The 12,775-nt window shown below is 42.5% G+C and overlaps 1 protein-coding gene across 2 annotated transcripts in view; it reads right to left on the minus strand.

The window, feature by feature from the left end:
• Positions 1-2,661: 2,661 nt before the first annotated feature.
• The window catches only part of nol4la (nucleolar protein 4-like a), a 47,092-nt gene continuing 36,978 nt past the window's right edge, over positions 2,662-12,775 (minus strand). Inside the window, exons 7-11 of one of the 2 annotated variants that reach the window (XM_048241455.1) lie at positions 12,296-12,475; positions 10,828-11,016; positions 10,249-10,368; positions 9,830-9,941; positions 2,662-9,164 (exon numbers count right to left, since the gene is read on the minus strand). In XM_048241455.1, the coding sequence (XP_048097412.1) occupies positions 8,944-9,164; positions 9,830-9,941; positions 10,249-10,368; positions 10,828-11,016; positions 12,296-12,475 (822 nt within the window). In that variant the 3' untranslated portion in view covers positions 2,662-8,943. Of the gene's footprint in view, positions 9,165-9,751; positions 9,942-10,248; positions 10,369-10,827; positions 11,017-12,295; positions 12,476-12,775 lie in introns of both variants that reach the window. The other variant, XM_048241454.1, reaches the window with a different exon arrangement.

The following is a 12,775-nucleotide window of genomic DNA, read 5'->3' on the forward strand; positions in this document are numbered from 1 at the left end:
ACTAACAGACTCGGAAGTGTCAAGTGACAAGTGCACGGCACCTTTTAAAGGGCAGACAGTGGAATCCATGCAATAAGGTTCGCGTAAAATCCCTGGAACAAGGAAATGAACCTGGCCAGTTATAAATAAACTGAGGGCATGTATCATAGGCTACTTTTTTCAGTAGTTTAGTCAGGTTTGTCTCTTCATCACCAGTGTAGAGCCAACTGGTTAGCTTACGTCTCATTTTCTTAGGAATAGCCTAATCCTTACAAAAACTAGATGTATCGCAGAGCGGTACAAAATAGGACCGCCGCCCAGTCCTGCACATTCTCGCCACAAAAATAAATCACGCTTGTCAATTTGTCTCCATTTCCTACTTTTGTGTGTGTAAATGAGTGCGTGCATAGTGTGTGTTTATTTTAGTGTATGCTTCTGTGTGTGTGTGTGTGTGTGTGTGTGTGTGTGTGTGTGTGTGTGTGTGTGCGCGCGCGCTTGTGAGGGTGTTTGTGTGTGTGTGTGTGTGTGTGTGTGTATGTTCAAGTTCAAGTTTATTTACATAGCACATTATCATACAAAATGTCATTCAATGTGCTTAAAAGAAACAAAAATAAAAATAAAAGATTAACAGCAATAACAATAGTAATTAATACAATAAAATAATAAAATAGATCAAGGGGAAATAAGACTGAATGAATAGGAGGTAAAATAGAAATAAATAAATAAAAAATAAAAATAAACCTAAAAACTAATCAATAAATGCAGAATGAAAAAGTTCAGTTTTTAGTTTCTTTTTAAAACATTCTAGTGTTGGTGTGTATTTGTGTATGTATGTGTGTGTGCCTGCATGTGTGTGTATTTGTATGTGTGTGTGGGTGTTTCTGGGTGTGTTTATGTGTGTGTGTGTGTGAGTGTGCGTATATGCGTGCATGTAGGGGTGTGTGCATGTGTGCGTGAGTGTGTGTGCGTGTGTGTGTGTGTGCGTGCGTGTGAGTGTGTGCATGCCTGTGTGTGTGCATGCTTGTATACTGTGTGTGTGTGTTTGTGATTATGTGAGTGCCAGTCAAGGTATCACATTCAAAAATAGGTGGTCACATTTTACAAAAATGCTATTGATTGGGTGCTGCTGGAGAATTTGGGCCCAATGACATAAAATACTTTTGGGCCTTCCAAAGGCTAGGGGGGTTCGGGGGGATGTTCCCCTGTGAGGAAACTTTTGAAAAATAACCCCTTAAATCAGTGGTTCTCAAACTTTTCACAATGAGTACCACCTCAGAAAACAATTGGCTCTCCAAGTACCACCATTAGGACTAGCATTAAATAGTGTAGAACAGTTTCACATATTGTATATTGTGCATACTGTTTTGCATTGACCCTTGCTGGCAGGTGCCATGGAAACTTCACTAGTCACCTGTGCATGGACTGATTGTCACCAACTTCAGTTTCTGCTCGACATATTCATCACACTTCTCTTTCTAACACTTCCCTGTTTGGAGCCATGATTGCATGAATGTTCATTATGCATGATCCATCATGTTTGCTTCTTTTTCCTTTGCTTGCCATCACAGCTTAGCTTGTCAACCATTTGCTAATGCTCTATACAGTTAAACTAGCCTATAGTAGGCCTATTGGCTCCTATTGGCTAATAGGAAAACTGATATAGGCCTACTTTTTTTCATGAATTCCACGAAACTTGGCATGCATTCAGAGGGTGCCATAATGATACTCATCAAATGTTGTACAGTTATGAACATGTCAGCCAAAGATACCTGCGTTTACAATGCCTCGTTTTTTCTTTTTCATTTTTAACTAGGTGGCGCTATACCTCAAATGAGTGGATATGGGATGGGTTGACATGGCCCCTTGAGACCAAGATACGAAAAAAAGTTAATTCATCCTTTCAGGGGGCCCGGTGCGGCGGGCGGGCGATGGATCAAAACGAAAAACATTGGTTCTGTGTTATCCTTGTGGGACTACTGTACATGGGCACCAAATTTCTGTGTCCCGGGAATCGTTGACGGAAGTTCACTGGAAAAAAAAACAATTAAAAAATCAGGAAGAAAAAAAACTGACTAAACCTATTTGACCACCGCAGCGGTCATAATAACTGAATATTAGGCTAGGCCTACACATGACGAAATTGAGATCACATCTGTGTGAAAAAAACTTTGCATCAACAGATGAAGCCACTAAAGCAGTAAGCCTACTATCTTTACTACAGCACATTTCCAAGATAATTGCACTGAAACAATAATATAGGCCTACTGATAATGACCCTATATTTCACACCCAGCTGGATTTGTGGTGATAGAGTACAAATACAGAAGATTCGTATACTACAAATGGTTGTTTGAGATATAAAATATTAGAGTGTTTTGTCACCTTTGATTCTCTTAAATAAACAAAATCAACTCCCTATAATGAACATGAACTAAAGTGGTGTTTGCACCCATAAAATGCTTAATAAATCTTATTAAATCCAAATGTCTTAACTTAATATATTATGTCTAGGTGTATAATTACAGTATATTTAACAAGCAGAAACTAGGCCTAAATAATGTATATCATCAAAATATACTGTAGCTTTATGTGACGTGAGATGATAGACAAAGGCTTTGTGCACTCCAAAAATCAACCCCCAAACACACACACACACACAGAAAAAACACAGGCGCAAGCATGTTTCCATTGGATATCTCAGGGCACTGTTTTATTCATTTACTCAGCTTTGTGACAGACACCTCACAAGGAAAGAACCTAGCAATGCTGCGGCTGTTGGGAAACCAACAAGTTTACTGTAGCGTCGACATCACACTGAAAAGTCAAAGTGTCACCTCAGAAAGGGTAGGAGTCTCTCATTTAAAGTGATATGTAGGAGGCAGACCATTTTTCAGCCTCTTTTTGTTTTTTTTTTCTTCTTCTTTACATGGAACAAACAGACATGAATCTTCCCGCCATTTTCGCATCACATATATTTATATTTATATATATTTATATTTATCAACACTTTTCTAAAGAATTAAAATATTCAGCCACAAGTACTGGAAAAAAATGTTTCACTTTTAAATCACAATAATAAATATAAAAAAGGAACAATAGTAAATCCAATACAAATGACATGGAATCCGAGAGAGAACGTGGACTGTTAAGTCAAGACAAATGTGCCTCGATATAAAACAAACTCAGAGATTCAACATTTCCTGAGGTTCTTGTGTTCCCCTGTTAAGACTATCCGAGGGAGGGAAATGGCTTTTACATCACTAAGGAGCTTTTACAAGAGGTCAAAGCGCACCCCGGAACATGCCTCTGCCACGGCATCTACAAACCCAGGAAAAAGCTTTGGTCTGACATGCAGAAAGAGAGAGACAATGATCCTTTGAAGGCATTTCCATTAAACATCAGAATCCCAAAAACACACAAAAAGTCCACAATATGCCAAACACTATACTGAAAGAATTGTCAAAACTACAAACTTTTTTTTTGTTTTAAATCTTGGATGGCCACCTTAGCTTAATCGTCTTTAACAAGTGTCTTGTTTGCATTGTTGGGCAGAGGTATGAATAGAGCACTTTGACACCATGTGAAGCTCCTTCCCTCTCTGGTCCCCCAGTCTGAAGCCATCATCCCAAGGTTGGAAGCCAGAAATCGCTGAGTCTAATGTAAAAGGCCCTTGCACAGGCTCCAGGTGTGATTTCTGTCCTTTACCCCCTCCCCTGGTCTGCAAAGCCTTTAGTTGTACCCTAAATGCTATATCTCGCTGTGAGAATTACAACATAAGGCGCTAGAAGTAGGGTGATTTTCATTTCTCCTTAAGGTTGAGGAGGTAAAACATCTACGGGAGTTGGTTTTGGGTTTGTTTGTTTGTTACAGCACTTCAGAAACAGCGTGTGGTAAAGGCAGATGGCGACCATCCCTGTGCGCCCTACACTCAGGTCTCCTGGGTCAAAGCCATACACTTTCACCACATTCCCAAAAATGGCCAGGCTTGTCGGTGTGGTTGACTGTTGACATACTCGACCGTAGTGACAGCCTCCAATACAAGGTGATGGATTACAGATGGTTCAGAAGGTCGTAAGAGGTTTTAGAAGAGACGTATACCTTTTGTCATGAAAAGCATTGAGCACAGCTGTGCTTTTTCTTTGTGCAAAAATATTACTGACTATATAGAGTGCAAGGACCTCAACTGCAGTTCAAATAAACATGGACGTGACTTCTCTGCATCTAAAAAGAAGCCCCGTTTCCTTTTAAAGCATGGGATTGGAGTCTGATTACAGTTATCTGGGCTAGGTGAGAGAGACGAAGGTAGCGAAAGGGAGGTGGGGGGTATGGAGTGGAGGAAAAATCAGTTTAAAATCTGTACATGTAAACATCACACTTTCACTGAGTCAAAAACCAGAAGGAAAAAATACAAAGCTTCACATTGGTATACAAAGAGAAACTGAGCATAGGTCTGCTGTTCCTAGAAGGTACAGAAGTAGAAACAAACAAAATAATAACATTAACAATAATAATAATAATTAATCATAATAACTATACAAAGCACCACAAAAAAGAAAACAAAACATAACACAGGCAATGGTTAGAACCATATTCGACTGCTGCTGCATTAGGCAGCAATTAAAAAAAAGAATTGTTTTTAACATTTTTTTCTTTCTTCATTTTAAGCTTTTTAAATTCTGAGTTGCACCTTGGATGTGAAATGCAACTCACGGACACCCAGGGCTTAACCTCTATTTAAAAAAAAAATGTTTACATTACATCTGTCATTTAAAATGTGAATCTCACTGGCAATTGAACTAAAACGTGAAATGAAATACAATTCAAAAGAAGACACTCAGGGACCAGAGAGTGTTCTATTGGAATCACCACAGCAAACATACACACACAGTAACATTGATGTGCCTCATGAGGCTGATTGAGAGACGTGTAATGGTGTGGCCAAATGAACACTTTCCCTGGTTTTAAGTTTTCAGAGATTAAGCCCTTGGTGCCCTTCTCTACACAAATGCTCATTGGTAATCACCCTGGCTATAGACATTGCAGAGGAGACACTGGCAAAAATACAAATTTGCTGTTATATGTGATAATTCGCCAAAGCAGGAGGTTGTTTTAAATGACAACTTTGTTGTGAAACAAAATAAACCATGTTACACTCTACTGGACATACTGTCCTTGTGGTGGCATTTAAAAATCATTTGTTTTCCATTAGCAAACACATAATTTTATGTCACATCTTCCCATCCAAACAATGAGTAAATGCTGTTTTTAATTGTATATCTGAGCAATTCTGCTGTAGGGTCAGATTGAACTGTATGATAAAGTAGTGGCCAGGGTGATTGCCATTGAGTCTCACTCCTTGAATGCTGACTGTGAACATACAGGGCAAATCATGAATATGTCAGTGATGTACAAAAAGCTTGGAAAAGACCACTTTATACTTTACACAACAAATACAAGATAACCAAAATGTCTCATTAATAACAATGGCAAACATCGATAACAAAAATAGAGTTAGAAATAAGATACACATATACGTCTATTCAGTGATGAGTGCTCCGCCAACAAAAACCCACCCCACCCTCTGTCATTAAATATGCTGTGTTTGTCCCCTTCTATTACAAATCCTCACCGACACACTACCTTACATAGACTCAGAAAGACCTCTAATTTATCTAGCTGTTACCTGGGAATTTCAACTGTCATAAAATGACTCATATTCCAGGATTGTCTTTTGCTTTGTTTTCATTTTTTTTTGTTGTTGTTGTTGTTTTTCCTCAAATGCGGGTGATTTGGTCTGAGTATGTGCAAACCAACAGGAGAAATGAGACTGTTACAGGAGCACTATTTGAAACTCCACCATTACAAGGAATAACGCCTGGCATCTACGAAAGTAGTAATGGAAGTCTACAAAGACCTCATCTGGATCCAACATTGCAATGAGCTACCATACTTATCAGGGACTGCTCTCACTCAAGTCACTGGGTAACGTGGTGCTGTGGCACTACTGAATGGTAATCTGGTGATTTGTTTTTTTCATCACCTAAAATAAAACAATTTCTGTTTTATTGTTAACCAATGTGTGCTTTTAACTCCATCTAATTGATTAGTCCCAAAATTCTTTCTTTGTTTCTTTTTTTTTTTTTTTTTGCTAATGAAAGTGACTCAGTCATGAGGTCAGAGAAGAAGCAGCTTTTGCAACACAAGACTATACATTGCAATGTATCATGGGAGATGTAGTCATTTGTAGTTGTGGGATGATTTGTCCGATTTCCATCTAAGAAATAAGAGACTAATGCTCTCATGAGGGGTTGAGTTTCACAGTGGTTTATGAGAGTACTGTTCTCTGTCTGGGATGGTTGGGCGGAAGTGTCAGGTACTCTGACACTAAACTTGCTGCAGCTGGTCCAATAGCTCCTTTTGCATATAAACTCTTACAGCCAAACTGACCAACTAACTGGAATGGGACAGCCTAGCTATATATTAACAGTCAGTCACAATCCAACTAATTGTGCGTGTGTGTGTTTATGGGTACAGCTACCATGCTAAATGTAGGCATGTGTGCATGTTTCGAGTTTGGTGTATGTGTAAGGAACTCAGCATCCACTAAATCTCTGTTGATTATCATCTGTGTTGCACTTCATGTTCTACTTCAATAGCATCGTCAGTTCCTGTTGATTAGATTAGCTAAATTGTAAATGTACTTTGTGTTACAGAGTGGTCAAAGACCATGGCTTTCATTAGTAAGCACTGTCACAATTCCCATTTCCCTTCCCTGTCCCATACCCTAGAGTATACACATCTTTAAATCCCCCATCATAGGGGACACGTAGCTTCTTGCCACAGAAACAGAATAGTGTGCAATGTGTCATGCCAAGGGACCCTCTGCAAAATGTGCTATGTGTTGGGTCTGCGACCAATGACAAATTACAGGACACGATTGCGCTCAAGCGCTGACTGAAGTGCTGAAAGGTAGCAACAGCAAGAAAAAAAAAACATGTCTGTAGCAACAGCAAAAAAAGTAGCGGGTCTTTAAGTAGTGGGTGACCGTGAACAGTTGATGAGATACAGGCAGTAAGGAAGGTGGTTATGAACATGGCACTTGTGACCCATCAACACAAAACTACATCTAGACTTACTATTGGCAAGCCCTCGTGTGGAGCATTGCCACATCTGACGTCTCCTTCCTCTGGCTTCAATGGTACTAAACGATACAAAAGGCTCTAATGGAGTAATATCCGTTAACCTAAGAAAATCCTTCAGGCCTACGCTACAATCTGCAAAAAATACGGCATTTTCATCAGTTATGGCATTTTGGGTGTGACTGACAGAGGGAGAGAGAGAGTGAGAGAGAGAGAGAGAGAGAGTTTGACTTATGGCAGCAGTTAACCTAAGAGGGCCGGGCACTTGAACTGCAAACCCATGTATAGGCAGTTGACTGGGCCAGGCGAGGTGCTGGGTCCCCTTTAGAGTCACACGCCATCTGGGAAGCTTCTCTGTGAGGCGTTACATGCCTGCAATCAAGTCCAATGACGGATGGCAACCAAGGTGAGTTACCGCATGGGGTGGGGTCACAATTCGAATCCTTACCGGAATCCTTACAGCCAGGTAAAGTCCTGCCCCAAAGAGACAGAGTTTCAAAGTCTGAAGTCCTGAAGTGGTGACACAGAGAGTGAGCCAGTTGCGACTCTGCAAAGACCAGCTGTTCTGTCTGTTTTGCACTTTTCTTATTTTTTTTAATCTTGGTCTTTTTTTTTGTAAATGTCTCTGGCATTCGTAGGCTAAGAGGCTTGTCTGAATGTGCCAGCTGTTCAGGTTGGTAGCAGCAGAGTCCAGAAAACAACAGAGAAAAATTCAATGCATGAATTAAAAAGTGATAAACTATACAAAAAAAAAAACTGAGAATGAGGTGTGAATCAAGACCCGTCACCCAAAACATCATTAGAGGATGACGATGGATGGAATGACGTGTTAAAGGGCTATGGAGTCAATCTAGAGCTACATTAAGTCCTTATGACAGAAGACAGACCGCTGAAACCTGCACTACAACTCACTCTTTCTGTCTCCACACCATCTGTTTTTCTGTTGATGTTACAGGTTTGTTGCTGAGCCTTCCATCCTGCCTCCATTTCCCCCTTACATCTGAGGATCTGGATCTGAGATGGCTATCTCAGCCCTGTCTATGAGATGTGTCATTTCGCGGTAGTGGGGAGGACAGCAGCTGTGCTACACATACAAGGCGATGGTCTGGTCCAATGAGATGCCACGGGATTGTCAGAAGACCGAGCGGTGTGTGTGTGGAGGGGGGTTTGTCGGCTTGTGTTTCTATCATAACGGTGCTGAGTGCAATGCATAGGTCCACGAGTGAGGAGCTGCACATCCACCTCTGAGCCCAGCTGGGAACCAAAGCAACGAGGGGCTGAGAGAGCTGGAAGTGGCGAGAACAGTCTGAGTATTTTTTTTTTTTTTAAAAAAAAAAAGAGGAAAATCTGTTAGTTTTGAGTGTGAAAGCCAAACGGCTCCTCTTCGTCTTCACCTATCACCTCTTCCTTTTCTCTTAGTGGCTGGAGAGAGGTTTTTTCTTTTCTTTTTTCTCTTCCCTCGCTCTCCAGAAAACAAGAGTTGGTTTGCAATGATCGTGGTGATGGCGAAGATGGAATACATAGAGAAAGAGAGAGAGAGAGATAGAGAGAGAGAGAGAGCGCTGTTGCTGAACGTGTGCATCTGTGTGTTTGTGCGTCTTTACTGACTCCGTCACTGTCACACGTAAACGTCCGGGCAAAATAAAAATGAATGAGACAGAGCGTGTGTGTGTGTGTGTGTGTGTGTGTGTGTGTGTGGAACGAGAGGCAGGCTGACACCAGGTCACCACCAGGTTCGGAGTGGTTCGGTTCGGCACGAATTGGCTCGGTTTGGTCCGACGTGTATAGTGTATGTGTTTGAGAGTGTGTATAGGTGCGCCCCGGCTCAGTTCTGCTGGAGGATCAGGTTCTCGAGCTCGTCGGCGGAGCGAAGCAGGAAGGCGGCAGACTCGCGGTAGCCGGCGATGAGCTGTCGCACGGCCGTCACCTCAGGGGCACTCAGCTGGGCTGAAGCCCCACCGTTGCCCCCTCCTTGACCATGACTGTTGGAACTGGAGGAGGTGGAGGAGTTGGAGGCCAGGGACTTCATACTTAGATCTGTGGGACCTGGAGAAATAAATCAGAAGAGACAGAGAGAGAGAGAGAGAGAGACAGAGAGAGAGAGAGAGAGATGGAGAGAGAGAGAGGGAGAGAGAGAGGGAATAAGAAAAAGGCAAGAGTGAGTAAATGATAAAAAGGAATGATAGAAAGACAATGCAGTAAACTTCAGTATTAAAATGAACACGCTTCACAGTGGCTAAATGAGACTGAAAAAAGCTGAGGCTTCAGGGTTGAGGGAGGTCCTGGGAGGGAACGAGAGGGAACTCAGGGATTCAGGGAAAGAGCGGCTACATCAGGGAAAGAGCGGCTACATCAGGGAAAGAGCAGCTCTATCTAAATTAGAAGATCTGCTATGGTGCCTGACATACAACCCAACTACCTACCTATGCACACATTCACACTCAGAGACACACACACAGAAACATACACACACGTTTTCCCTTTTGTAAGCACACATGCACACACACACACTAGTGTGCATGGATGCACACACACACACACACACACACACACACACACACACACTCTTGCTCCCCCTCCTCTTCAAACAAACCCTCTCATTCCCTCAACCAGGCGGAGTAACAGCCAATCACCATTGCTCTGTGTTGTGCCGCTGTTCTGCAGGCTGCCACCGAGGGCCCCGTAACCACGGAAACTGTAATTGAGCCCACCGTTGGTGTAGAGCTGGTCCTGGGAGTAGGCAGAGGCGGCCAGAGCAAAGCCTGAGTGGGCCAGAGCGGCCGGGTCCCTGGAGCCGGGTTTATCTATGGAGATCTGCTCGTCCTGAGGGGGGAGTGACAGAGAGAAAGAGGGACTTTAAAATACTGGCAACTGTGAGGGTGATTCCGAAAGTAGACACAAAATAGCCACGGGTTACAAAAGTAGGTGCACACAGGCATACACACAAACACACACACACACACACAAAAACACACACACACACACACACACACACACACACACACAAACACACACACACACACAAACACACTTACTCACACACAAACACACACACAACCATTCACCACTTATCTGGTATGCACCCATATAGCAATTTGTACATATTCCCATACAGTGCATATGCACTTACATTGGTCTGGTAGATGTCTAGTCGCATCCTCTTGGCAGCATTGCGTGACTCATTCTCACAGGCAGCAGCCAGGATATTCTCAGCCATGGCAGAGGTGAGGTGGGGGGGTGTGGGACGAGTCTGTGTGTGTGTGGGGGGTGGTGATGATGACAGAACAGGAAAGGAGAGCATGGTGAGGTGAACAACGTGGTGGGGGAAAGGAATGCATATTAAATTCTGTCATGAGAAATGCACCAATCCAACAACTGCCCAAAACCCACCCCCACCCCACCCCCAAGCAATGTGCATGAGCACTGAAATGCAGCCCAATGTCCTGACCATAAACACATTAAATAATCCATAGGTTAAGACAAGGCTGCCACTAGAGGGCAGGAGTGTGCTTCCCAAATGTGCACTTCAATAATGTATGGAGAACAGTATCGGTCTCTGACTGTCTCTTCAGTATCCAGAATCTTTTGAATTCAAACAACAGGGAGAATTTTAGATTTAGATAGAGGTACGAAACTCCATGTTCCAAGGGGAAAACCCTGTATGTGAGTGTGATTGTGTGTGTGTGCCTCCATGCTTTTTTAAGCTTACCTCGAAGCCACTCTTCTTCATGCGGCGGCAGGACTTGAGGTAGGTGCGTATACGCTTGCGGGCGCGCTCCTGGAACTCAGGGAACTGGCGACTGCATGACTCGATGATGGCCTGGATCTTCTCCTTAGGCTGCTTGGAGATGGGCACCATGCGGTCCAGGTTCTCATCCACAAAGAGACGCACAAACATCTGCAGCAGGACAAGAGAAAGCACACGGATGAGTGGGTGAAAAGTGAAAAAGAAAAAGAAAAGACAGAGAGAGAGAAAATAAATGAAATAAGAAATAAGACCAAGATAGAGAAAAAGTCTGACAAACTAGGAGAAACAGAACAATACTGTTTGTAGCAGCAAGCATAGATATGATGTATATTAAGAGAGGACAGGGGTGGTTAACAGTAACACACAAAGGGAGAGAGCTATAAAGAGGGAGAGATAGAACTAGAGCGAGATAGAGGGAAAGAGAGAGAGAAAGAGAGAGAGAGAGAGAGAGGGAGAGGAAAGGAGAGAGAGCAAGAGGTTGAATACAGACACTGTGCTGTGCAATGCACGTATATCACAAAGAAAATACCTGTGATGTTTTTTTAATGTAAACATGCAGCCAACAACTTAAAGGAAAAGCCCTTGTATATGAACAAAGCCAACAACAAACAAAAACCTTTCAACATTTTGTAATGAGAGCTTGCAGAATGAATGCTCCCTTTAATAGACTACAGCGAGGAGTCCTCTTTTAAGGCAGTCCAGAACAAGAGACAAAGGGTAAAGCTCTGAAAGACATCTACACTGGTGAAGCCTTGAACATGAGCGAGAAGCCTTCTGCTCTCCCTTCTCCTCCATCAGGGAGGACGAGAGGCAGAGAAAATACAGAGAAGGGTCCAGTGGGGGTCCAGCTAAACCCACATTATGCTAGACACATGCGTGCGCCCACAAAATCTATTTTAATTGAAACTGTATGTGTTCTCTTGTAAAAAAAAAAAAAATGCTTTTCCTTTTGCGCCTTTTCTCGTGTAATATTAGCAAGGGCCTAGTTTCTGGGCTGAAAAATTGCTCTCATGCTGTGCATAAATAGGCGTTATTTTCACATGTAGATCTGATTGAGCACAGAATGAAAGACTTCTTATTTCATGCATAGATTTATCAGGGGGTCTCTCCATAGCTTTGCTATTTGATGTGGCAATCTCTCAAATTCTGTGGGATGATTTTAAATGAGCTAGCTCAGTTTAGTTATTAAGATGCTTTCCCCCCCCATGATATACTTTGTCAGTCTCATATTCCAGGCTAATTCCATACATTTCATGAGATGAGTTTATTGTCTAATGAAATTAATGCTATTGCAATTACACATACATAAAAACTCTTTGAAGGGTCTGTACAGTCTCTATGACCTAATGGAAAAGTAGTGTAGAGTTGTGTTAAGGTGACAGCGAGATGGAGATAGAGTATAGGTCAGTTTGAGGTCAGGGAGACGTACATTAAAGGCCTTCAGTCTCTCGGGGTCCAGGCCCTCTGCGATTTTATCACTGTCGTCATGGTCATCGTGCTCGTCATCATCATCATCCAAGGCCTGGGACCGGGCTGATGTCAGCTCCTCCACACACATGCTCACTTCAGTCTTCACCGAGTCATAGCTCCCTGAGCTGTACTGAGGAGACTGGGGAGACACACACACACACGCACACACGCGCACACACACACACACACACACACACACACACACACACACACACCAATCACATACATAATCTTAGATTAGAAAAAAGAGCAGCATGATGCATGTTACGCTCTTTTTGAGATGAGTCAGCTATGAGTCAGCTCAACCACAAAACCCAATTATCTCACAATATGGCCATAAAACATTCAAAAATAAAAAGCAAATTTACTCCAACGTCTAACCAATATAACACAGCAGAAGCCTAGGCATTGGTACATCTGTCAGTGCATTTTGTCCCTA

Source organism: Alosa alosa, chromosome 4 (assembly GCF_017589495.1).
Source record: "Alosa alosa isolate M-15738 ecotype Scorff River chromosome 4, AALO_Geno_1.1, whole genome shotgun sequence".
Lineage (NCBI taxonomy): Eukaryota > Metazoa > Chordata > Actinopteri > Clupeiformes > Clupeidae > Alosa > Alosa alosa.